The 27,058-nt window shown below is 47.2% G+C and overlaps 2 protein-coding genes across 4 annotated transcripts in view; both read right to left on the bottom strand.

Moving 5' to 3' along the window:
* Positions 1 to 23,135, bottom strand: part of SLC30A10 (solute carrier family 30 member 10) — a 28,943-nt gene extending 5,808 nt beyond the window's left edge. Inside the window, exons 1-3 of one of the 2 annotated variants that reach the window (XM_084868915.1) lie at positions 22,655 to 23,135; positions 2,961 to 3,038; positions 896 to 1,135 (exon numbers count right to left, since the gene is read on the bottom strand). In XM_084868915.1, the coding sequence (XP_084725041.1) occupies positions 896 to 1,135; positions 2,961 to 3,038; positions 22,655 to 23,102 (766 nt within the window). In that variant the 5' untranslated portion in view covers positions 23,103 to 23,135. Of the gene's footprint in view, positions 1 to 895; positions 1,136 to 2,960; positions 3,039 to 4,187; positions 4,930 to 22,654 lie in introns of those variants that run through there. The other variant, XM_084868914.1, reaches the window with a different exon arrangement.
* A 2,994-nt stretch (positions 23,136 to 26,129) lies between these two features.
* The window catches only part of EPRS1 (glutamyl-prolyl-tRNA synthetase 1), a 42,248-nt gene continuing 41,319 nt past the window's right edge, over positions 26,130 to 27,058 (bottom strand). For both annotated transcript variants that reach the window (XM_084868847.1, XM_084868846.1), the window contains 2 exons: positions 26,590 to 26,654; positions 26,130 to 26,490 (listed from right to left, as the gene is read on the bottom strand). In XM_084868847.1, the coding sequence (XP_084724973.1) occupies positions 26,340 to 26,490; positions 26,590 to 26,654 (216 nt within the window). In that variant the 3' untranslated portion in view covers positions 26,130 to 26,339. The remainder of the gene's footprint in view (positions 26,491 to 26,589; positions 26,655 to 27,058) is intronic.

Below are 27,058 nucleotides of genomic sequence, written 5' to 3'. Positions count from 1 at the left end.
AAAGGTCCCAGGTTTGATTCTGGTCAAGAGCATGTACCTTGGTTGTGGCACATCCCCAGTAGGGAGTGTGCAGGAGCAGCTGATCGATGTTTCTCTCTCATCGATGTTTCTAACTCTCTCTGTCTCCCTTCCTCTATGTAAAAAAAAAAAAAATCAATAAAAAAAAATATTTTTTAAAAAAAAAAGAATAACAGGAAGAAAAATAGCCTCACCTACTCAGCTATACTAGTACATTGCCACATCATCTTTCTCCTCTTGGAATTCCTCTACTGAACATTTTTAGGCCATAAAAGGCAATTCAAGAAAGTAAGTTTAAGAACAAGAAAAAAAATGCCCAGGGTGCCCTGACCAGTGTGGCTCAGGTGATGGTGTCGGCCCATGCACCAAAAGGTTGCCAGTTTGATACCAGGTCAGAGCACATGCTTGGGTTGCTGGCATCAATCCCCAGTAGGGGGTGTTCAGGAGGCACGTGAGCGATGTTTCTCTTTCACATAGATGTTTCTCTCTCCTTCACCCCTCCTGATCAGCTGCCTTCTGCACACCTCCTACAGGAGATGTGCCTGCAACCAAGGTACATGCCCTTGACAGGAATCGAACCTGGGACCCTTCAGGCCACAGGCCGACACTCGATCCACTAAGCCAAACCGCTCTATCCACTGAGCCACACTGGTTAGGGCCAAAATACATGTTTTTAAAATATGCAGGTAAGTCACAGAATCATATGCTGCAAAGAACCTTTGGTTCTGGGAGCTGTGATTCATCTCACTAAGCTCCGAGGGATGTCTCCACAGCTGAGATGAATCATTGAGCAAACACGGTTCTGAAATAAGGCGGGCCCTTTGGCCTGGAGAACAGAAAGTGGACAGCGGTTCTAGATCAGACCCGTCTGACTTACTCAGCTCTTCCACGTTGACCCCTTTGGGGACCATCTGCAACAGGATGATGGCGGTCTCCTTGATGAGCGGGAAGGCAGACGACAGGATGATGATCACCATGACGATGGTGAGGCTGGGGTCAATGTAGCATTCCCAGTTGCAGGGGGCCTCCTGGTCCAGGGGCAGCACATAGAAGATGACGGCTGTGACCACCACCACCACTGACCCCAGGGCGTCGCCCATCACGTGCAAAAGCACACCTGCCGGGAGAAAGCAAGATCCCTCATGCACACGCCCAAGTTCAGGGGCACGCACATGACGCTCCGTGCTCGGGGTCCCAAGTCTGTGAAGATCTGCTGCTATTTGTTTTCTTTTGGGTAGGAGCGACAGGATGGATTCGTTTTTTAAAAATATATTTTTACCCTAGCTGGTTTGGCTCAGTGGATAGAGCGAGTCAGCCTGTGGACTGAAGCGTCCCAGGTTAGATTCGGGTCAAGGGCACATGCCCAGGTTGCGGGCTCAATCCCCAGGGTGGGGCATGCAGGAGGCAGCCAATCAATGACTCTCTCTCATCATCGATGTTTCTCTCTCTCTCCCTCTCCCTTCTTCTGTGAAATCAATAAAAATATTTCTTTTTAAAAAAAATCACTATTTTTAGTGCTTTCAGAGACTTAAAGCGATGTGATGGTGAACTCAAAATTAAAAACCTATAGTATCTGTTTTTTAAACTGAACCTAAAACAAGAAAGATAAATAAAAGGATAGTAATTTTTTTTATTACAGATTCTCTTTCCAAAAAGACTCGCCACCACTCTTTAGAAAGTCTCCTGTTGTATACAATTGCCTAACCACACTCTGTACACCTGAAACTAATAAGAAATAATACTGACTGTAAATTGTAGTTGAAAAATAACATTTTTTAAAATATATTTTATTGATTTTTTTACAGAGAGGAAGAGAGAGGGATAGAGAGTTAAAAACATCGATGAGAGAGAATCATCGATCAGCTGCCTCTTGCACACTCCCTACTGTGGATGTGCCCGCAACCAAGGTACATGCCCTTGACCAGAATCGAACCCAGGACCTTTCAGTTCACAGGCCGACGCTCTATCCACTGAGCCAAACCGGTTTCGGCGGAAAAATAACATTTTTAAAAATTAAAAAATAATAAAAATAGTGGGTGAGGGACTAAAGATCTTAAAAGAAGATTTCCCAACTCCCGAGAAGAGCAGATTATCTATTGTCCAGAACAAAATCATGTCACTGAGTCATATATCATTTCAAACCCCAAAACTATTGAATAGGCTTAAAGCCTTCATCATCATTGGCTGACTCTATGGGTCTAAGACTACACAGCTTAAAAATGTTATTTCATTATTTAGAGATGCCTATATATCCTGCTCAATTCTAAGACCTTCCCCTTAGTTAATTTCATAATCAAATAAAAACTAGCTAGCCCTAACTGGTTTGGCTCAGTGGAAAGAGCATCAGCCTGCGAACCGAAGGGTCCCAGGTTCAATTCTGGTCAAGGGCATGTGCCTTGGTTGCGGGCCCATCCCCAGTAGGGAGTGTGCAGGAGGCAGCTGATCGATGTTTCTCTCTCATCGATGTTTCTAACTCTCTCTCCCTCTCCCTTCCTCTCTGTGAAAAAAATCAATAAAATATACTTTTAAAAAAAGAAAGTAGATTTTTGGCAGAAATAACGGAGGCCATGAGGGTCATTCAGCAATGCCACCTTGCATAGCTGACCACCTACTCACTTCCCACCTTACCAGAATGATATTCAGGGAGAAAGGGCTGCATGGTAGGTGAGCAATGCCCACAGGTGGGCACAATCAAGGGTAATAGGAGCGAGTCACCCATCTGTAAGCTCTTAGCAGGCAGCACTGGGGCGGGTCTCAACGAGCAAGGGTCAGTGGTTAGCAATGAGCGTCTCCCTCCCAATCGATGGGATGGTGAGGCAAGAGCGGGGTCATAGTCTACGCCCGCAGCCTGCACGCTTTCTGACTGGCTCCGAGGCGAGCAGAAAGCGGAGAGGGCGGGGCAGCGCCGGAAGGCTTTCCCGGGGGCCCAAGGTCAACCCCACCTCTGATATTCAGGGCTTCCGACTTCTTCTCCTTTCTCACCGCCTCCTCGGGCTCCTGCTGGATGTTCAGGGAGTCACCTGCATTCAAAGAAGAAACCTTGTGTTGTGTATAAGTTCTACAAACAAAAAGAACCAATGGTCTTAAAAAAAAGGCTTGTTATTCCAAATCCCTCCTAGCTTATCTGACCCCTACACACACACACACACACACCTGTACACACACACACACACACCTGTACACACACTCACACTTGTACACACACACACCTGTACACACACACACACACACACACACGCAGGTTCAGAGCCATGAACAGGCCCTGCTGGCCTTGACATTCAGCCTTGGGAGCCACCTTTGGACTCATTCACACTTCCAAACCACTGTGACACCCAGAGGCCAGTGGGGATACCCATCTCCACCCCAAAACCCATCACTCCCGCGGGGAACTGGAAGGATGGGCAAAAGAGAGAGAGAGAGAGAGAGAGAGAGAGAGAGAGAGAGAGAGAGAGAGAGAGAGAGAGAGAGAGAGAGAGAGAGAAGCTTGCATCTGAAGAAGGGGGAGGGGTGGGGCGTGCTATCTGTTGCCCAATCATCACAAATTTCCAAGACAATCAATACTGTACAGAAAGGCCTGCGGGAGATGGAGGGGGGCGGGGAATACACGCAAAGCGGACTCATGGATCCGGGAGACAAACAGAAGTCGTGGGCATGACAAGACATCGCGGGGGGAATGTTAGCTTAGCATGAGAGGGCTGGAGAGGGACAAGCCGAAAGGAATGGAAAGGAGAGAGAGAGAGAGAGAGAGAGAGAGAGAGAGAGAGAGAGAGAGAGAGAGAGAGGGAGAGAGGGAGAGGGAAGCTCGTATCTAAAGAAGGGGGGAAGGGTGGGGCGTGCTATCTATTGCCCAATCATCACTAATTTCCAAGACAATCCATACTGTGCAGAAAGGCCTGGGGAGCGGGGGGAGAGAATACATGCAAAGCGGATCCACGGGGTTGGGGGGAGAGAGAGAGAGAGAGAGAGAGAGAGAGAGAGAGAGAGAGAGAGAGAGAGAGAGAGAGAGAGAGAGAGAGAGAGAGAGAGAGAGAGAGAGAGAGAGAGAGAGAGAGAGAGAGAGAGAGAGAGAGAGAGAGAGAGAGAGAGAGAAGGAGGGGACCACGTGATGGGGGGGATACAGAGGGGGGGAGGGGGAGGACAAGCCCGAAGAGGCTGCACCCGAAAGGCACCTGCTACGTTGGCGAACACGGTCGCCCCCTTCTCCGCGGTGACGCCGGCGTCCGGGCCGGGGGCCCCGATGGCCGCTCCCGGGGGGGCCCCCCAGGCGCCCTGGGCCCCGATCGGGTTTGGAGGCGGCGGCGTCGGGGGGCGGCGGCCCCGGCGGCGGCGGCGGCAGCAGGCGAGCCAGGCGCCGCAGTCCTGGAAGACCAGCAGCCCCACCACGTTGACCGCCAGCCCCAGGGCGCCCACCACGAGCACCAGCGCCGGGTCGTCGATGCGCTCGGGCCGCGCCAGGCGCAGCGCCGCCTCCACGGCGATGGTGAAGCACAGCGCCGCCAGGAACACCGCGTTGCTCAGCGCGCCCACCGCCTCGGCCCGCGCGTAGCCGAACGTGGCCCGCGGCCCCCGGCGCGCCCGGCGCGCCAGCTGGCCCGTGCCCAGCCCCACGCACAGCGAGATCAGGTCCGACAGCATGTTGAACGAGTCCGAGATGAGCGCGATCGAGTTGCCCAGGTAGCCCGACACCAGCTCGGCCACGAAGAACACGGCGGTGAGCGCCAGCATGCACAGCAGGCGGCACGTCTTGCCCGAGTAGCGGCCCATGGTGGTGCCCTCCCTCCTCCTGCCCCGGACCCCCGAGGAGGAGCCCGCAACAGCCCCGGCTCCCCGCCGCCCTGCCCTGCGCCCGGCGCTTTATAAGGCGGGTCCCTGGCCGCTGCGGCCAGAGTCTAAAGGAGGGGGCCGGGCGGTGGCGGCCGTATCTACAGAGCCCGCATGCCGCCTCGGCGGTGGCTGGCCTCTCCCCCTCTCCCCCTCCCTCCCTCCTGCCCCCTGGCCGGCTGCCACGGGCCGATGTCTGTCCTTCTGCTGCCACAGGCCGATGTCTGTCCCTCTGGGAGCTGCAGAGAAGAGGGGGCGTGCCTGGATGTCACTTCCCCCCAGACCCCCAGTCCTGGATGCACCCAACCATCCACTGGCTCCTCCAGGCGCTTTCCAGCACCAAAGAAGCCTGACTGTTGACCCTCATTGATAAGGGCCCGGGCTGCTGGGTGTGATCCATGTCCTTGCCTCGGCCTACGTGCCCAGACACCAGGATTCCTCATTAACAGGGGAAGGCCGGGGCACCCAGCTGGCCGACCCTGCCCTCCAGGGCGCTTCCTGTTGGGTGAGGTTTGATCTGATCCCTCAGGCATCACTCCCACCCCATGCCCACCTGGGGTATAGCTATTTTATCCTCTGCTGGCTCACAGCCCTCATAGAGGGCACATTACCCCCTCACTCCTCTTTATATATATATATATATATATATATATATATATATATATATATATATATATATATATATATATATATATATATACATTAGAGGCCCGAAGCATGAAAATTCATGCAAGAGTAGGCCTTCCTTCCCCTGGCTGCCTGGGACCCGGGCTGGCTTCCCTCTGGCCACCTGCAGGCACCAGGGGACATAGGCTAGCTTCTTTCCTGCCCTGACCTTGTCAGGAAGGCATCCAGAATGACATCCGGAGGGACATCTTGTCTAATTAGGATATTACTCTTTTATTAGATATAGATAGAGATAGAGATAGAGATATATATAGATAGATAGATAAATAGACAGAGATAGATAGATAGATAGATAGATATAGATGTCAGAGAAGAAGGGAGAGGGAGAGATAGAAACACCCATGATGAGAGAGAATCATGGGTCGGCTGCCTCCTGCACACCCCCTACTGGGGATCGAGCCCACAACCCGGGCATATGCCCTTGACCGGAATCAAACCCAGGACCCTTCGGTCTGCAGGCCATCGCTCTATTCACTGAGCCAAACCCACTGAGGCCTCACCCCTCTTTAGGATATTCATTCAAGAGGCCACCTCTCCCAGGTGAACTACAGACAGCCCTGGGAGACGGCACTTTTGTAAGCATGGCTCTGCCACCCAGCACCCTGAACCCAAGGTGGTTGGGTGCAGCCGGCCCTCGGCCACCAGAGAAGCCAGGGCAGGGCGGGCTGTGTGCCTGTGCCATTCTCTGCCAGAGGGAACATTCCGCTCACCCCACATGTCCCTCACAGCGCGACCTGCCATCACAGGTCAATCGACTGACCTCCACGAAGGTTTAGTCCAAACAGAGTCTTTGGTGTTGACAAAAGGATCTGTTCCAAGTAAAAGTTATCCTAACATGGACTGTCCCGCCCCAGGACTGTGGGAGACCCAGGAAAGGAGCCTTCGGAGAGGCTACGGCAGTGAAGCAAACAGACAAAAGGCTGCTTGCTCTGACCTGAAGGTGAAGTGTGGCGATTTCTGTTCTCTCTCCCCGATCCCCAACCCCTGAGCCTGAAGCATTCCTGCAAAAACATATTGCATTTTGGCTTGGAAATGAAGAAAGCACAGAATGCATGATTAGCAGAACGTTCTGATTCTAGCCCCACTCACTGCCTCAGCCTTGGAAAGCACAGTCTTGTTTTTGTTTGTTTTTTGTGTGTTTTTTTAAAATATATTTTTATTGATTTCAGAGGGGAAGGAAGAGAGAGTGATAGAAACATCAATGATGAGAGAGAATCATTGACCTGCTGCCTCCTGCACGCTCCCAGCTGGAGATCAAGCTCACAACCCAGGCATGTGTCCCAGACTGGAATTGAACCTGGGACCCTTTAGTCTGCAGGTCGATGCTCTAGCCACTGAGCCAAACCAGCTAGGGCAGAGTCTTACTTTTTAATGCTCTCTGTGCTAAACCAGCCTTGATCAGAGGGCCTCACCTTTTACCAGTTAAGCCTCCAATCAGGGGGCCTGCTAAGCATCCCCCTAACCCAACCTCAAAAGAAAATAACCCTGAGGAAATTCGCTATGTAGAGCATTCTCTAAAAATCACTATTAAAATGATCAATAATTTAAAAGAAGATGAACATTTTGGAGCTGTGTAGCCTGGTCCAAGACCCTGAAGAATCTGAGCCAGTTTTCACTGCTATTAAAAGGCAGTAAATATCTAGGAGCAGAGATGAACCAAACAGACAAAAACCCTGCCCTCATGAATCTTACACTCTAAAGAGGGTGAGACAGACATTGAACAAAATAAGAAAGTGTGAAAAATAACAGAGCCAACCAGCCATTCATGCAAACTGCACTTCAAGGAGAAGCCAGCCCCTTATGAAAAAGTTCTGGAAATCCTATTTCAACCAATGGGACTGAGGCTTTCCCCTTCCAATCTGATTTCCGCAGCTTCAACCAATCAGAGCAGCTCTAATCTGACCAATCAGGACATTGCCTTTTGGACCAATCAAACTGCAAGAATTTAGAGTCCTCATTTGCATGGTGACTGACCAATCAGGGAGCAGGAGCATGGACTTTTGTCCATAAAAGCCAGCTCCACTCTCCGGCTCTGGGAGTACATTTTCTCTCTTCTTTGCTGAGGTGAAACATGGCTGGAGAGGTCTCCTGGGAGCAGACCGGAGCAGACTGGCACAGCTCAGAGCCTACCTGCACAATGCAAACCAGGCCGGCCAGGAGCAGAGCCCTAGAGGGGCCTGGCCCCCCGGGCCACCTCACAGCTGTGCTGGAACCCAATTGAGCTATAAAGTTTTAGTCTTGCCCTAACTGGTTTGGCTCAGTGGATAGAGCATCGGCCTGCGGACTGAAAGGTTCCAGGTTCGATTCCAGTCAAGGGCATGCACCTTGGTTGCGGGCACATCCCCAGTAGGAGGTGTGCAAGAGGCACCTGATGGTTTCTCTCCCATCAATGTTTCTCTCTAATCCTCTCCCTTCCTCTCTGTAAAAAAAAAAAAAAAAAAAAAAAAAAAAAAAAAAGGACAGAGAGAGAATAAGTAATAGGATCAAATGGGTTAATAGTGGTAAAGTGATTATAACAGCAACTGGCACATAAGAGGCACTCAGTACATGCTAGCTGCTTATTTAAAAAAAGAAGAAAAAAAAAGCCAACAGGAAGAAAACGAAGGTGCAGGCTGAGGAGAAAGAGACTGGGCGGGAGAAGGGAAGGGCAGAGGTCCAGAGGTCCCCCCATTATCATTAGCATGCTGGTGTTATGACAGCACATGTGTCAGAGAAAATTACCGAGGAGTCCCAGGTGGCACACTGATCTCATACAGGAAGAGGTGAACCGGGCACCGCCCACTTCCCCCTTTCTGCCTCTCACTGTCCTCCCACTAAGAAACCTCCCACAAATGCAGCAGGACAGCTAGCAGGACACATGTCACAGGACAGCTAGCAGGACAGCCAAAGGAGAGAGGAAGCCTTAGGAGCATAGCGTGACTGTGAGGCTAAAGCAGCTCCCGCCGATGGCACTTCTTCTTCTTCTTCGTCATTCACAACAGCAAGAAAAGCCTGAGGTCAGCAGAAAGGTATCTGGGCAGATAACAGGAAGGACGTCATGGCCCCAGGAGGACTTTGAGGGAACTGGAAAGCCAGTGGCTGGGGGACCACAGGAGGGAGCTATGTCTTCCATGCTGTGCCCAAGGCCTCGCTGCTGACTTTTATTATTAATATGTTTTTATTGATTTCAGAGAGGAAGGGAGAAGGAGAGAGACAGAAGCATCAATTATGAGAGAGAATCATGGATCGGCTGCCTCCTGCAAGCACCCCCTCCTGGGGATCAAGCCCTTAACCTGGGCATGTGTCTTTAACCTAACTTCATTCTGCAGAATGATGCTTTATCCAGAGCCAAACTGGCTAGGGCTGTGGGCCATTCTTAAAGTCAGGAGTTCCCTAGCTGGTTTGGCTCAGTGGATAGAGCATTGGCCTGTGGATCAGAGGGTCTCAGGTTTGACTACAGTCTCTTCCCCAGCCTCACCCCTGTTCAGGGCGCATGCAGGAGGCAACCAATCAATGCATTTCTCTCCCATTGATGTTTCTCTCTGCTTTCCCTCTCTCTTCCACTCTCCCTAAAAATCAGTGGAAAAATATCCTCAGGTGAGGAATAACAAAAACAAACAAACAGATAGATAAAAGGCACTGATATCCTCGTAATTATGAAACCCTGGGAGGGTGGTCCTCATAGGATTGCCTCATTCTTTTCTCCTACTTTTGCTATGTGGTAGTAGAGATTTATAGTTTATTTAAGCAGCCCTCATGTCCACAGGTGGATATTTCCTTTTCATTTTAATCCACTTGTATTTTTTTCATCATTGTGGTCATTATTGTGATTATATAATAAAGAATCTATAGTATATGTGTATCCTTGTGCATATATCATTTCACTATTTGGAGTATAAATTCCTAGAAATAACTAAGTCAAAGAGTATTGGTATGGGTAGTGGGTCAAATTACTACATGAACATTGCACAAACTTCTTTCAAAAATGCATGCAATTAGTATTTTCACTTTATTTTCCAGGTACTTATTGCTAGTGTATAAGAATCTAATTGATTTTTAAAAAATATGTTTTATTTATTTTTTACAGAGAGGAAGGGAGAGGGATAGTTAGAAACATCGATGAGAGCAACATCCATCAGTTGCCTCCTGCACACCCCCCACTGGGGATGTGCCCATAATCAAGGTACATGCCCTTGACCGGAATCGAACCTGGGACCCTTCAGTCCGCAGGCCGATGCTCTATCTACTGAGCCAAACCGGTCAGGGCCTAATTGATTTTTAATATTAACCTTCTGACTTTGCTAAATTCACTTTTTAAAATAAATATATTTTTATTGATTTCAAAGAGGAAGGGAGAATGAGAGATAGAAACATCAATGATGAGAGGGATTCATTGATCGGCTGCCTCCTGCATGCCCTCCCTAAAGGGGATCGATCAAGCCCACAACCCTGGCATGTGCCCTTGACTGTAATCCAACCTGGGAAGCTCCATCCACTGAGCAAAACCGGCTAGGGTGCTAAATACACTTTTTATCGTTGTTTCATAAATTTCCTGGTATTTTTAAGGCAAATAATCATATCATCTGCAAATAAAGACAATTTTATTTTTTCCCCTTTATGTAAAAAATGTATGCCAGTTCCATTTCCACGAGTCTTCTGACATCAGTATCACGTAACTTTTTAAAAATATATATATTTTTTTATTGATTTCAGAGAGGAATGGAGAGGGAGAGAGAAACATCAAGGATGAGAAGAGAATCATGGATCGGCTGCCTCCTGCACGCCCCCTACTGGGGATCAAGGCCGAAATCCAGGCTTCTGCCCTTGACTGGAATCAAACCCTGAACCCTTCAATCCCCAGGCTGAAGCTCCATCCACTAAGCCAAACCGGCTTGGACCCAGGTCAGTTTTGTGTGTATGTGAAGAAGACCCTCCACTCAGCTCTGCAAGCTCCCATTTATTTCTTCTCAGACCCCTCTACAGGAGCAACCAGCCTGGCCTCTTGCTGTCACTTCCCTGACAATTGAGAGGCAGGGTAACTGCTCAGGTCAGTGAGCCTGGGAGAGAGAATGGAGTGCAATTCTTCTAGGCCCGTGGCAGCAAACTGCGGCTCTCGAGCCACCTGCGGCTCTTTGGCCCCTTGAGTGTGGCTCTTCCACAAAATGCCACGGCCTGGGTGAGTCTATTTTGAAGAAGTTTAAGTTTTAAAAATTGAGCTCTGAAAATAAATTTCAATTGTTGTACTGTTGATATTTGGCTCTGTGGACTAAGGAGTTTGCCGACCACTGTTCTAGGCTTTCTTTTTTCCCAGATGTGCTTCCCACAGAGCCCTGAACTCCTGGTATGTGTGTGTGTGTGTACATGAGGGCACCCAGATGCGCAGCTGGGCCCTGTGCAGGGAGGGAGTCCTGGTGCTGGGTGAATTTAATTCTGGGATGGACTATTGAAAAGTTCTTTGCTGCCCAGCTGGTGTGGCTCAGTGGTTGAGCATCAACCTGTGAACCAAGAGGTTATAGTTTGATTCCCAGTCAGGGCACAGGCCCGGGTTGCGGGCTTGATCCCCAGCATGGGGCATGCAGGAGGCAGCCAATCCGTGATTCTCTCTCATCACTGATATTTCTATCTCTCTCGCCCTCTCTCTTCCTCTCTCTCTTTGAAATAGATTAAAATATATATTTTTTAAGAGAGCACAAAAAAAAAAAAAAAAAAAAAAAGCTCTAGGCTACAGCCTTCAGTACCTGTCATAAAGCTGGCATTTTATGTTCAGCGGGCATCTAGATCTTACCTATCCATGGCTTCCAAACGCCAGAGAGTAAGAAAAGAGTTCAGGGTGGAGCAAGGGAGGTTTGCAGATGTGAGCATGCGAAACCTGGAGTTTATTCTTGTATTCTTTTTTTTTTTTTTTTAATATATTTTATTGATTTTTTACAGAGAGGAAAAGAGAGAGATAGAGAACTAGAAAAGTCGATGAGAGAGAAACATCGACCAGCTGCCTCCTGCACACCCCCACCGGGGATGTGCCTGCAATCAATGTACATGCCCTTGACCGGAATCGAACCTGGGACCTTTCAGTCCACAGACCGATGCTCTACCACTGAGCCAAACCGGTTTCAGCTATTCTTGTATTCTTATTAGTTATTACTTTTTGCATTCTTTTCCATACACACTGCTGTCCACCCACTTCTGCCCCACCCTGTGCTGTTTATGAGTCCCTGAAGCTCTGGCACACTGGTGAGTTGGCAGGAACCTTGAGAAGATAAAGGTGAGAAGCCAGAGGCCAAAGTAACACATGGAGATTGAGGCTTCCGGTTACGACCAGGGCATGGGCACGAGCTGTGGGTTTTAAAGCCCCAGAAACTTCTAGAATGTATGCATCGACCGCTCCACATCCCTTTTTCCCTTTTGATGGGCAGATTTTCATCTCCCTTCAGTTCAGAATAAATTCTTCTATTATATCTTTGGATACCTTTTCTGGCACATGGGTCTGATCGCTACCTTGGGAAACACCTAAGCCGTATACCTATCTCAGGGTGAGCTGGGCAGTATTTTGACCTTGGCAGATCATAACAAGCAATTCCCCTGGACTCCCTTCAGAAGAATGGGGTTGTTACAGAGAGAGGGCTTTTATGTTGTTGTTGTTTTAAAGGGAAAAGATTTATTTTATTTTATTATTTTTAAAATATATTTTATTGATTTTTTTACAGAGAGGAAGAGAGAGAGAGAGAGAGTTGGAAACATCGATGCAAGAGAAACATCGATCAGCTGTCTCTTGCACACCCCCTACTGGGGATGTGCCCGCAACCAAGGTACATGCCCTTGACTGGAATCGAACCCAGGACCTTCCAGTCTGCAGGCTGACGTTCTATCCACTGAGCCAAACTGATTCCTGTGAGAGAGGGCTGTTTTAACAGGCCTCTGTAAGTGCGAGTTTTTAAGACTGAGTTTTACTATATGCTTCAGTCTTAACTGTGCAAAGAAAATGAGGAGAGGGAGAGTAGTTTGCAGTCAGAAGCAACAGATGGGGCTGGAGGAAGAGTTAGTTTTTCAGAGGGGAGGCGGAGGCAAGACAGAAAGGAATGACGGGAGGGAGCAAAAGAGAAAAGGAGAAGGGAAAAAGAGAAAAAGGAAGAGAGAGAGGAAGGGAGGGAGGAAAAGGGAAGGAGATGTTCAGATATCTAATTATTATTTTGTTGTTAATTCTCATCTATGGAATTTTTTTTTTTCCATTGTTGTTTTTAGAGATAGTGGGAGGGAGGGAGAGGGAGAGAGAAACATCAATGTGGAGAGACACATTGACTGGTTGCCAACCGAAATTCCCTCCAACTGGGGCTGGGGATCAAACCTGCAACCCAGGAAATATTCTTTTTGTTTTAAATATATTTTATTGATGTTTTACAGAGAGGAAGGGAGAGGGATAGAAAGTTAGAAACATCGATGAGAAAGAAACATCGATCAGCTGCCTCCTGCACACCCCCTACTGGGGTTATGCCTACAACCAAGGTACATGCCCTTGACCGGAATCGAACCTGGGACCCTTCAGTCCACAGGCTGAATCTCTAACCACTGAGCCAAACCGGTTAGGGCAAGGAAATATTCTTTTTTTTTTTTTTATTTTTTTATTTTTTTATTTATTTATTTATTTATTTATTTTTATTTTTTTTTTAATAAGTTTTTATTTTTCATATTATTACAAATGTTCCTTCCCCCCCCACCACCATTGCTCTCCTCCACCAGGTTCCCACCCCACCCTCTGCCCTTTCCCCTCTCCCCATTGTCCTTATCCATAGGTGCACAGTTTATGTTCAGTCTCTTCCCACGCCCCCCTCTCCCCTTTTCCCCAAGAATCGTCAGTTCACTCCCCTTCCATACCTCTGATTCTATTATATTCAACAGTTAATATTGTTCATCAGATTTTTTTAATTTCCTTGGTTTTTAGATTCACTTGTTGATAATTACGTATTTGTTGTTCATAATTTTTATCTTTGTTTACTTTCTCTTCTGAAAGAACCCCCTTCAGCAATTCATATAATTCTGGTTTGGTGGTGATGAACTCCTTTAGCTTTTTTTTATTAGTGAAGCTCTTTATCTGGCCTTCGATTCTGAGTGATAGCTTTGCTGGGTAGCTTATTTTTGGCTGTAGGTTCTTGCTATTCATCACCTTGTATATTTCTTGCCATTCCCTTCTGGCCTGCATGGTTTCTGTTGAGAAGTCAGCTGACAATCGTATAGGTGCTCCTTTATAAGTTACTACCTTCTTTGCTCTTGCTTCTTTTAATATTCTCTCTTTATCTTTTGCTCTTGGAATTTTAATAATGATGTGTCTCGGTGTGGTCCTCTTTGGATTCCTTTTGTTTGGAGTTCTGTGCACTTCCTGGACTTGTAAGTCAAATTCTTTCACCAGGTAGGGGAAGTTTTCTGTCACTATTTCTTTCAGTATGTTTTCGATATCTTGCTCTCTCTCATCTTCTGGAACCCCCATAATTCTGATGTTGGTTCGCTTGAAGTTGTCCCAGAGGTTTCTTACATTATCTTCAATTTTCTGGATTCTCTTGCCTTCTAGCTTCTGTGGAGGAGTGTCTTCTGGCTCTTTATGTTCCAAATCTTTGACTTGATTCTTGTGATCTTCCCTTCTGTTTTTAGGACTCTGTACAATATTTTTTATTTCAGACAATGTATTCTTTATTTCTTGTTGTTCCCTTATCATTTCTTGATGGTCTCTTTTCATATCCTCGTAGGCCTTATCCATCTTTTCTAGGAAATTCTTGAAAAACCTTATAAGCGTAGATTTGAACTCTATATCCAGACGCTTTTTGTCCTCCATTTCTTTCGTTTGTGATCTATTTTGTTGTCGCATTTCGCAGTTACAGATGGGACGGGATTTCAGGGTGGAGCCTGCAGCTTTGGCTTCCGTAAGCCCCGCCCTATGCGGGTCCTTCAGTGCTCGCTGCCGGCGCCTCTGAGAGAAAGGTGCCCTCGATTTTCGCCTGCTGCCAAACAGTCTATGCTCTCCCACAATGAGTCCGGTATTGGGGTTCAGTTCAGTTGGAAGTGGAGTTGGAGGTGGCGTTCACAGCAGTCTGGAGCCCCAGTCTCCTTCCCGTCAGGGCAATCCCGCGGCACAGCCGACCGTCCCTTCTCTGGGGGCAGTGTGCGCGCCTCCGGGACCTCCTTTCGCAGCTCCCCCGGGGTTCCGACTTACAGCCCAGCTCCCTATGGCTGAGCCTGAGTCCCCGGGGTCTGGCCCAGAACTGGGGTTCAGAGCAGTTGGGGGCCCAGCACAGTCGGAGTTTTATCTCCTTCCCGCTGGGGAACGCCCGCCAGGCACTCGGCCTCCCTCCTCTCCGGCTCCGTCCTCTCCGCGCGCGCCGCGTGTCTCCGTACCTTAGGCTTTTACAGCTCCTCCGTGCTTCCTTCTGGTTTTCTCCTTGCTTCTTGTTGTAGGATTTCCAGTCAGTCGACTTTCCTGTAGTTCTGGGTAATGTCCATTTTATATTTTAGTTGTATTTTATTAAAATTGTTGTGTGCGGCTGCGGCTAGTTGCCTACCCGAGCAGCCATCTTGGATTCTCCAAGGAAATATTCTTAAAGAGGAGATTAGAGCGGATCAGAGCAGATCAGATCAGGGGCTGGGATACAGACACATTACCCAAGACAGGAAGGCAAGTTGCAGCTGCCTGAGATCAGAATGGACACCGCCCCCCACCCCCCACCCCCGCCATGCTCCACCACCATCACAGGAAGTCAGATCCAGGGAGTATGAAAATCACCCCCTTAAAGCTGTGAATACTCCAAAATATTATACAAGCTTCTGGGGACAGCGGCAGCTCCCATGTCTGTCCGGCCACTGTACGCTGGGTATGTGGACAGCAGGTCCTCTGTTCCTTCGGCTCACAGAACTGCGGGTGGAGGGGAGACTCAAGGAGCCGGACCTGGGGACGGACCCGCGGAGCCCTGTGGGCCCAGGCCGGAGTAAGGACGTGATCCTGGGTGTGAGGCTGATGCCCAGGCAGTGAGATGTTAGGGGCCTTGAGGAGCAGCCAGCGAGTCCGTCTGGGAAGTGACCTGAAGTGGAGCTGGAGGGCAGACTGTGCAGACGTTTCAAAGATGAGAGCCAGGATCTGGCTGGTGTGGCTCAGTGGACAGAGCATCAGCCTGCAGTCTGAAGGGTCCCAGGTTTGATTCCGATCAAGGGCGTATGCCCGGGTTTCGGGCTCGATCTCCAGTAAGGGGCGTGCAGGAGGCAGCCAATCAGTGATTCTCTCTCATCATTGATATTTCTATCTTCCTCTCCGAAATCAATAAAAATATAAACAACAACAACAACAACAACAAAACTAGTGTGGGTAAAGGGGCATGCCTATGTCCCATGGGAACAGGATAAGAAGCAGAGTTCGGGCTCCAGGAAGGGGCAGGCAGAAAGAGCCACACTGAGGGTGGTCGAGGAGAGCATCCGATGGTCCGACCTTCGCTTTCGCTGGAGATGCCTTTCCAGGGAGACGGTCCAGCTGGGAGAGGTGAGACTGACAAGATGTGTTTGGACACCAGCTGCTGCTGGCAGGCTCCGACACACTGACTTCATCCCTCCCACTGCGATCACAGCAGCAGCATCCACGTTGGCAAACAAATGTCTGACCCAGAAGACAATGGCGAAAAGGAAAAGTCCACCAGAAACGCCAGCCCTCCAAGCGATGGAGAAGGAAGGAAACAGCCTTAGGAACTGGGTTAACCCTTTCTGGGTCAACTGGGTCAACAAGGCCGCTGAGCCTTCCCGAGAGGCGGACGCCCAGGGGGCAAGCACTGGAAACGTCTCCCAGCTTCCAACTGGAAGGTTGACGCGGGATGATGAGCTGCTCAAGGCCCACGATGCCCAGCTGTGGAAAGACAGCATCTAGAGGCGCCCCCAACAAGCACCCCCCAACAAGCGTCCAACATTCCTAACAGCTTCAGCTGGGAAACCTGCCAAAGCTGCCCCTCAGGCCCTGACAAGGAGGAGGGTGACCAGGAACCTCCTTAGGAAATAGGACTCACGGGCCTAAGCAGCTCAGGGAATGTGCCACCAGTCGATCTGGAGCCCTGCCCTGGCCGGTGTGGCTCAGTGGATTGAGCATCGTCCCATGCACAGAAGGGTCACTGGCTTGATTCCGGTCAGGGCACATGGCCTGGTTGCTGGCTCGATTCCCAATAAAGGGCGTTGTGCAGGAGGCTGCCAGTCAATGTTTCTCTCCCTCCTATATCAATAAAATCTTATACATATATATTTTTTTTAATTTCGAGCCTAGAATATCATGGAAATTTACAAACTATGTAGCAGGCAAGAGAATGGTAAATGCTACTCCTGGGTAAAGGATGTACTGTGTTTACCAGACATGGAGAGAGAGAAAGCAACAGCATGGATGGGCCTGGAGAGCATTATGGGAAGCGAAATAAGCCAGTCAGAGAAAGAAAGATATCACATGATCTCACTCATTTGTGGAATATAATGAACAACATAAACTGATGAACAAAAACAGATCCAGAGACAGAGAAGCATCAGTCAGACCATCAAACCTGAAAGGGAAGGTAGGGGAGGGTGGGGGGAACGGGGAGAGATCAACCAAAGGACTTGTATGCTTGCATATAAGCTTAACCAATGGACACAGACACCAGGGGGGGTGAGGGCGTGAGCGGGTGGGGGGGTGGGGCTGTGGGGGAATAAGGACACATAGGTAATACCTTAATAAAGAAAAAAAAGATTTGGAGTCAAAACAAAAGTAACTTAAATGAAATCGGAGGAAAGGCATTTTGTAAAAATACATACATATAATACATACATACATACATACATATATAATAAAATAAGCAGATATTTCCGATGTCCATCTGTCATTTATAAATTCGACAAATGAGCTATCCCCTACAGAACTGCACACATACTTTTGATTTAAAATAAAAGCCAAGGCACAGTGAGGTGTCTGTTCAGGTACAATTAACAGAGAGATCTCCCTGTGACATTTTATTTATTTATTTATTATTATTATTTTTAATATATTTTATTGATTTTTCACAGAGAGGAAGAGAGAGGGATAGAGAGTTAGAAACATCGATGAGAGAGAAACATCGACCAGCTGCCTCTTGCACACCCCCTACTGGGAAAGTGCCCGCAACCAACGTACATGCCCCTGACCGGAATCGAACCCGGGACCCTTCAGTCGGCAGACCGACGCTCTACCACTGAGCCAAACCGGTTTCGGCTTCCCGTGACATTTTAAATAAAGCCCAAGCCTGGAAAATTATCCAAAATAAAACACAAACATAAAAAAAAACAAAACAGGAAATCCAAGTAAAGTAAACAAGGAGGAGAAAAGCACAAACTCCAAGCAACTTCAGTCCTTCAGCCCAGGGAGAGAAAATAGTGGGGCCACCTCCTTCCCAGGATCTGAATCCTAGGAATGCTGGTCCCCGCCTTCCCTCCCCAAACACAACACACACAGTCACCCGCATGTTGGACTGTAAATCTATTTTGTTTGTTTTTTTTCTTTCATGCTTGCAATGTTTGCTTTTTTCATGTTTCCTTCCCGTTAGCCCCAAGCTCCTGCTTCGCCATCATTTTTGTGTGTCCAGGGTGAACTCACACTGACTGGATATTAGGCCAAAACCTCAGGCTCTCTCATCTCAGGCAAATCTTGTAGACATTCTTTTCTCCCTGCTGTTCTTGTTTTTAAATATGTTTTTATCGGTTTCAGAAAGGGAGAGGGAGGGAGATAGAAACATCAATGATGAGAGAGAATCATTGATAGCCTCCTGCACACCCCCTACTAGGGAGCGAGCCCACAACCTTGGCATGGTTGCTGACCAGGAATCAAATCGTCAATCCTCAACCACTGAACCCCACCGGCTGGGCTCTCCCAGGTGTTTTTAAAAATGTCTGGCTGGTCTGTCTGATTCTCCAATTATTTTATTCCATGAGTCCCAGGGATGTTTAAAGTCTCGAATGTATATACACTGAGTGGCCAGATTATTATATTAGTGTATATCCTATATAATAAAAGGCTAATATGCAAACTGTCCCCTCGACCAGGAGTTTGACCAGCAGGCAGGCTGGCCAACTGGCCAACTGCCCATGTCCAGACCCCTGGCCAGACCCCACCATGCATGAATTCATGCACTGGGCCTCTAATATATACTGTAATATATGTGTGTGTGTGTGTGTGTGTGTGTGTGTGTGTGTGTGTATATATATACACACACACACACACACACACAAAAAAAAAAATAATAATAATAATAATCTGGCCACTGTGTGTGTGTGTGTGTGTGTGAGAGAGAGAGAGAGAGAGAGAGAGAGAGAGAGAGTGAGAGAGAGAGAGAGAGAACACACACACACACACACACACACACACACACACAGAGTGGCCAGATTATTATGTGTTCAGAGATCATAATAATCTGGCCACTCAGTGTACAGTCTGTGTTGTAAATATTTAACTTAAAGTTGGTGGTCTTATTTTTTACTTTTCTAGGACCGCAAACATGAAAGATAACCGGTGTCACCAACTCCTACACCAGACAGACAAGGCAGGACAAATACACGGTCCATGTCCACAGAAACAGGGAAGGCAGAAGGCTTGCTAAGTCACAGACTCTCCGCGGCCACAGGTTTCACAGAAATGATGATTACCTGACTCTGATCATTAAACTAGGAGGAACCACAGTGCTCTAGTTGAGAGGCTTCAAGCCAAGATTCTAGACCTATAGAAGTTCTTTATCCTAAATTTACGTTAAGTCTTTTGAAGCCAACAATCATTTTCCCCTCCTATTTGAAACCTTGGAGTAGAAATCAATATGTATGAATTAATTACATTTCTTCTTGGGATAGAAGACAATTGGAATTGGGTTAATTTCAGTTTTTGAGATCCATCTAACCTAAATGTTTACTCTTTACTATAAGCTTCTTTAGTGGTTAAAAGAATATTTTTTAAAATGTATGTTTTGGCCCTAACCAGTTTGGCTCAGTGGATAGAGCATCGGCCTGCAGACTGAAAGGTCCCAGGTTTGATTCCAGTCAAGGGCATATACCTTGGTTGCAGGCACATCCCCAGAGGGGAATATGCAGGAGGCAGCTGATCAATGTTTCATTCTCAATGATGTTTCTAACTCTCTATCCCTCTCCCTTCCTCTCTGTAAAACATCAATAAAATATATATATTTAAAAATGTACATTTTGGTAAAAGTCATAAATACCTTGAGACATAAATAAATGCTAAGAAGCTAACTAGCTTTCCTAAAATTACTCAGAGGGGTTTAAATACTCTAAGATACCTAATAGAAAAATTCAGCAATACTAAAGGCTGCCAAAATGAACATGAACCTTAAAGCACTAGCTAGTTCTTTATCCTAAATTTACGTTAAGTCTTTTGAAGCCAACAATCTTAGGTATTTTATTTATTTTTATTTTTAAATTTTTATTTCATTTTATTTTATTTTTTTAAAATATATTTTATTGATTTTTTAAAGAGAGGAAGGGAGAGAGATAGAGAGCTAGAAACGTCGATGAGAGAGAAACATCGACCAGCTGCCTCTTGCACACCCCCTACAGGGGATGTGCCCGCAACCAATGTACATGCCCTTGCCTGGAATCGAACCTGGGACCTTTCAGTCCGCAGACCGATGCTCTACCACGAAGCCAAACCGGCTTCGGCGGTATTTTATTTTTTAAAATATATTTTTATTGATTTCAGAGAGGAAGGAGAGAGTGAGAGAGATAGAAACATCAATGATGACAATCATTGATCAGTTGCCTCCTGCACAAACCTGAGAGCCCGCAACCCAGGCATGTTGTCCTTGACTGGAATCGAACCCAGGACCCTTCAGTCCATAGGCCATCCACTGAGCCAAACGGGCAGGGTGCACTTAGTTATTTAAAGTAGAATACTGTATAGCATCAACATATATTAGAGGCCTGGTGCATGAATTTGTGCATGGGTGGGATAGGGCTAGCCTGGCTAGGGTGTTGGGACATGGGTGGTTGGCCCGCCTACCTGATGGTTGAATTCCTGGTTGAGGGGACAAGTTACATATTAGCCTTTTATTATATAGGATATACACTAAGTGGCCAGATTAGTATGCATTCATAGATTGTAATAATCTGACCACTCAGTGTGTGTGTGTGTGTGTGCGTGTGTATGTGTGTGTGTGTGTGTGTGTGTATGAAATATGTGAATTTTATGATGTGGAACCTCAAGTAGTAATTCTTTCTACGACTAATGTAAACAAGGCACAGGGTCTCACATTAACTAATTATTGTCTTTTTTAAAAGACAGGCCCTGACGGATTCCTTAGTTTGAATAAAGATCTAGACTCTAGTTTCTTGTTTGTTCCCTTTTATACTTAACACATAATATAGGTGCTCTCAAAACATGCATTCCACCAGTGGGAAATTTTATTTTATTTTATTTTATTTTAAATATATTTTATTGATTTTGTACAGAGAGGAAGAGAGAGGGATAGAGAGTTAGAAACTTCGATGAAAGAGAGTCATCGATCAGCTGCCTCTTGCACACCCCCTACTGAGGATATGCCCGCAACCAAGGTACATGCCCTTGACCAGAATCGAACCTGGGACCCTTCAGTCCCCAAACCGATGCTCTATCCATTGAGCCAAACTGGTTTCGGCCAGTGGGAAATTTTAGGCAGAAATAGGTAAAGGACTGGACCCAGCCGACATGACTTACAGTAGCAGCAAAGACAGCAGGAATACAGTTTAAAATGCAAACATAGACTCAGGTTCCCCAGGTGAGTTAATGCCCCGGCTCATGAGAGAAAACTGACCAGCACCCATTAAGGAAAATACTAAAATTTCTTAAAATCCAGATGAGCCATTAAAACCCAACAGTACTGGATTATCACCTAATCAAAGGCTTGCATTGTTTGATTTTTTTGAAAAACAATTGTTATTCTTTATCAAGTGCCTAGTAAATGTTAACGCCTTGGAATCTCATTACTCCTATGACCCCCCCACAGGACCGGTGGGCACCTACACTGGCAATGAAACTGGACCACTGCCTTGTGGTAGAGCCGTGCCTTGAACCTGGTCTGTTCACGCCATAGGCCTCCTTTTATTTATTTCTTTTTTCTTATTTTAAAAATATATTTTATTGATTTTTTTATAGAGAGGAAGGGAGAGGAATAGAGAGTTAGAAACATTGATTAGAGAGAAACACATATCAGCTGCCTCCTATGCACTCCCTAACATGCCCTTGACCCAAATCGAACCTGGGACCCTTTAGTCCGCAGGCCGACGCTCTATCCACTGAGCCAAATTGGTTTCGGCCACTGGCCTCCTTTTAAAAGCACTGGGATTTTCTCTTCTGCCAGAGCTTTTGTATATTTTCTAAAAGAACACCCCCTCATGGCAGTAAACACATGGTTGTAGCTGATAATTTATCTTGTGGATTGTTTTGGGTTTATTGTGCTCTTACAGGATTTAAAATCCCACCTTTTGACCGATGATCCTGTAAGTTTGGAACCTGCTCTGAAGCCCTCCCCCAAAGATCCACCTACACAGTTCTCCTTCCTCTCAAACAGCATAGCTTTAGAAATACGTACAGATCGTTCCATGCAAAAAGGAACTAAGTTTACTAGGCCTTCTCCTTCTTTTCCCTCTCCTTGTCACTTAACGTTCCTTGAACCTAGTTCTGAGTGTACCATGCTAGCCAACTGTTGCACGCTTTTCTCTACCTGAGCTGGCTATCGAGTCCAGTACACACTTTATGGGAACACTAACTTAAATCCAAACAGAGCCAGGCCGTATCTGGGGTAAACAGAAGTCAGTCATTAAAGGAGACTGTTCTCAATGCCACGTCCACCTTCCTTCTCATCGCTCCCTCCGTGGCTGCGGCGAGCACCTTCCCCCCCCCCCCCCCCCCTCTCTCTACCTGCCTGGACCCTTTTTTTCAGTCCCTGAAAGCGAAAGCACCAAAAGCAAAAGCAGACCCTCATGATGGCAGTGGCCTGCTGCCACCCTGCTCACAGGAGACTTCAGCCTGGAGGCGACTCTTTGGCAAAGTCATGGGGACAAGAGGCCCCTCCATGACCCCATCGGAGTAGGTCCCTCCATCCTCCCCACCCCCCCGGGGAATGCATCCACCTGCCCGCCCACCTGCAATGTTTACCTGTGGCCCGGTCCCCCGGGGGCCGGCCTGCTGAGCAGTAGCAGCAGTCCAGGATGACATAGTTGAGCACGTTGATGAGCAGCCCGATGATCCCGGCCGCCAGCACCAGCAGCGCCTCCTCCGTCTTCTGGGGGTTGATGTACCTCTTGATGGCCTCCACCAGGATGCTGAACATGAGCGCCACGGCGAAGATGGCGTTGCCGAAGGCCCCCACCACGTCGGCCCGCAGGAAGCCGAAGGTGCTCTTCGGGTGGTAGGTGATGGTGCTGGCCCGCAGGCCGAACAGGCCGATGACCATGGACAGGAGGTGGGAGAGCACGGCGAAGGCGTCGGAGGCCAAGGACAGGGAGTTGCCGATGTGGGCGATCGCCAGCTCCATCACGAACAGGATGATGCTCACCACGCACATGAAGACCAGGCGGAAGGTCCTCCCGGAGTATCGGCCCATGGCTCCCTCCGGCTGGTGGGCCGTTCCCTCTTCCTCTCCGTTCCCTCTTCCTCTCCCGGGGAAGGCTGGGCTCCGAAGGGAGCAGCTACAGATCGTGAGATTACAGCTCCTGGAAAACTCTCCCCTTCAGCCGTTCAGCGGTGCTTGTCAGACTTGGAAATCACCCTTTATAGGCTGCCATAAAGCCATAAAGCAGTTTAAAGGGCAATTAAGCGGGAGATGTCATGTGAGCTGGGACTCTGGTTCAGATACAGATGCGGACTGGAGAAATTTGTTTGTGTTTCGTCCCAGAAGTCAGGCTCACCAGTGGCTCCAGCCCTCCCAGCTTCCACGCACACAGGAACGGGGGACACAAGTCGGTTGACAAAGGCCGTCCGATCCTGTCCACCTGGTGTGCAAAGCTTTGAGTGCTGTCCACACTCTGGATCACAGCTACCGTAAGTGAAACCTAAACGTGAAGCGAGGGGGAGTTTTCCGCTGCCTGAATGCTGATCAAGAATACACAAGCACCTGCTTCCACATTTATTCTCCCAAATAAGACCCCAAAAATAAAAAAAACCCCTCATGGTCAGGGAAGATAAAACACTTTAAGCTGGAGGAGCTACAGACATGACCCCAGTCATTTCAGGAAGAAAGCCAAATTATGACGACTTCGCTGAGACAAGGAAATCTTTTTTTGTTTTCAATCTTATCACCTGTCACTCACACTCAAAGGTTTGCTGGGTCCTAAATTCGTAAAACAATAGCGGCCTCTGCCGAAACCAGTTTGGCTCAGTGGATAGAGCGTAGGCCTGCAGACTGAAAGGTCCCAGGTTCGATTCCAGTCGGGGGGCTATGTACCTTGGTTGTGGGCACATCCCCAGGTGGGGGTGTGCAGGAGGCAGCTGATCGATGTTTCTAGCTCTCTTCTCCTCTCTGTAAAAAAATCAATAAAAAATATATTTTTAAAAACAACTAAAAATGGGGCTTTCCTTACAAAGATAAAATAAAAATAGCGGCCTCTATTGTTTCCGGCAGCCTGCCTACAGTCAATTTTTTAAAGAAATGAGTCCTTCCAGTGTTCTCTGAATTTAAATTCTGTGGTTAACTTTATGTGTCAATTTCACTGGACTGCCAGGTGCCCAGACATTTGATTAAACGTTGCTCTAGCCAAGACCAGTTTGGCTCAGTGGATAGAGCGTCGGCCTGCAGACTGAAGGGTCCCGGGTTCGATTCCGGTCAAGGGCATGTAGCTTGGTTGCGGGCACATCCCCAGTAGGGGGTGTGCAAGAGGCAGCTGGTCGATGTTTCTCTCTCATCAACGTTTCTAACTATCTGTCCCTCTCAATTCCTCTCTGTGTAAAATCAATAAAATATATTTATAAAAAACCAAACAAACAAATAAAAAAACATTGCTCTAATTTCCTGTGAGGGTGTTTGGATGAGATCAGCATTTGAGTCCAAAGACTGCATAAAGCAGATTGCCCACCAGTGTGGGTGGGCCTCATCCAATCAGTTGAAGGCCTAAAGAGACAGACCCTCTGGGTCCCTCCTGCTGACTGAGAGGTAGGGCTTGAGGTGAAACATTAGCCCTTCCTGGGTCTCAAGCCAGTGGCCCTCAGACCGAAACTATTCCATAGACTCTCCCGAGTTTCCTGTTTGCTGACTCACCCTGCACATCTCCGGACTCCTCAGCCTCCATAACTGCAATTCTGTATAATCTCTATTTATACGCCTCGGTTCTGATTACCTGGAAAACTCTAATACATTCAATTATGCCTAAATCCTCACACAACTCAGATGTAGCCCTAATCATTTCCTTAGCATCTCATACATCACCTCCACTTCATCTCCAGACTTGTAATACAACCAGGCTGCGTATCAAGTTGCACCCAGACTATCTCCTTCATCCATTCATGCAACCAATATTTACTGAGTCCCTACAGGTCACACACAGTCATAGGCTCCGGGGAAGATAGCAATGAGTAAGACAGAAACCAGTGCCTTTATGAAGCTTCCAGTCTAGTGGGGAGACTGATCATTAACAAAATAAGTCATAAAATGTATTGAATGTCAGATGGTAATAAGATGGGAGATAAATGAAGCAGAGGATAGCGTGCTGGCATAGAGGTGGAGCTGTAACTTTAAATAAAGTGGTCAGGGAGGAATCTACTGAGAAGCTCCAGTGAACAGCGGAAGGAGGTAAGGAGCTCCCTCACTCAGCAGGAGTTTCTTCTTTTCTTTTTTAAATACATCGTTATTGCTTTCAGAGGAAGGAAGAGGGAGAGACACTCCAGATCCTCCAGGCAAATGCCTTCTCTGCGCTGTTTTATGGGGTGTTTTCTGCTGCTGATGTCAAGACTCAAAGCCTCTCCCAGAAGGCCTCAGCAGGAGGGATCCGGAGGGTCTGCTCAGTCCTTCAACTGATTGAACGAGGCCCACCCATACCAGGGAACCCTGCCCACTTCACTCCTTTGCCAATGCATCAACAGGTTTTGTGACATCTTTGTTAATGATGTCTCCTCCTCAATATGCTGCTGTCCAATTCCAGCAAAGATACCTGGCCTATGGTTTTGTTTTGTTTTGTTTTGACTGCAATGAAAGAAGAGGCACACACTCACGCCTACGAGTGCCAGCCATGTATCTTAAATGGCTGTCAGTCACCTGCAAGCAAAACAGTGACCCTTTCCGGAAGGACCGTGTTTGGCCTCAGGCTTCTGCATCCCCTGGAAAAGCACTGCCACTTCTCAGATGTTTGGATATTTTAGCTGAATCTCAATTTAAAGGGAAAAGTCTCTCCCCCATCTCATGTAGATTTAGGGTAAAAGACTCCTGCCCTTCACATACTTACTTACTGTGGGGTTCCTTTAAATAATGAATTCCTTTGAAGCAGCCAACTTCAAGCTTTTCTGCAGTTAGTTCTCATCGGAAGCTTCAGAAAATTCCTACGAATAGAGGTTATTTTCATCTCTAGAGGGATAGAGAATAGGAATGGCCTTATAGTACGTAACTCCAATACTTCAGAAACGAACGAATACATAAAACAAATGAATTCATGATGTTTATTACTGGGGTGGGTTTACAGAAAAGTCTTTTTTTCCCCACTGTTAACTTGAGACGTAAGAATAGGTGTTTATCTTGTGACCTCCTTTTTGAAGTTTTATTTTTTTAAAAATCATAAAACTCTGTATCTGGGAAGATATTAGTATCCATTTTTTAAAAAGTGCAGAGGGTTGGAGGTAGGGCGTGGCTCTGTCCTCAGTAACTCCGCCCAAACAGGGTGTAGTACTTGGCAGGGTTCTTGCCGCAGACGCATCTGGCTCCAGGCTGCAGCTCACGGAGCGGTTTGAAGGGAATGCAAAGGCTTTTGGCTCCCATGGATGGAGCGCCAGGTTCAAGGTCCTGATCCCTGAAATGCAAACAAATGAGAATTCCATTCATTTAGCTGTGCTCGCCTCTTCTTTCTCGCAGCCTCACCTCCCATGTCTTATCTGTTCATTGCATTTACCTGGCTGTGGTCTTCTTGATCCAGTCTTCACAGTCAATTTCCCCACAGAAGGGGATCTGGACAATCTAATGGGGAAAGGACAATATATAGTGTGTGTCACTCCAGGACACCAGTTATTTGCAGCCACCCATCCCATGCTCAAATTGAGTCCCTCCTGCAAACTCTTCCTTGTACTTGAGACTTGGTTAAAACATGTTCCCAAAGGCTTTTCTAAGAACAAAGTGAAATGGAGACGAAGAAATTATAAAAACCTGAGCAATCCATCAGATGAACGTTACTGTGGGATAAGGAAGTTAGTTACCTACGTCTCTCAAGATTCTTAATTTTTATTCTTTATAATTTCTATTATGTTTTTAAAAGATACAATTTTTTTGCAACACACAATATCTTGCATTTTGTAGCAGAAAATGTTAATGACAAAAAATAACGAGACTCTAAAATTACGATGATCAATAGATTAGTAATGTAG

The sequence above is a fragment of the Pipistrellus hanaki genome, assembly GCF_964339955.1.
Source record: "Pipistrellus hanaki genome assembly, chromosome: 20".
Taxonomy (NCBI): domain Eukaryota; kingdom Metazoa; phylum Chordata; class Mammalia; order Chiroptera; family Vespertilionidae; genus Pipistrellus; species Pipistrellus hanaki.
This window is presented reverse-complemented; position numbering and strand designations above follow the sequence as displayed.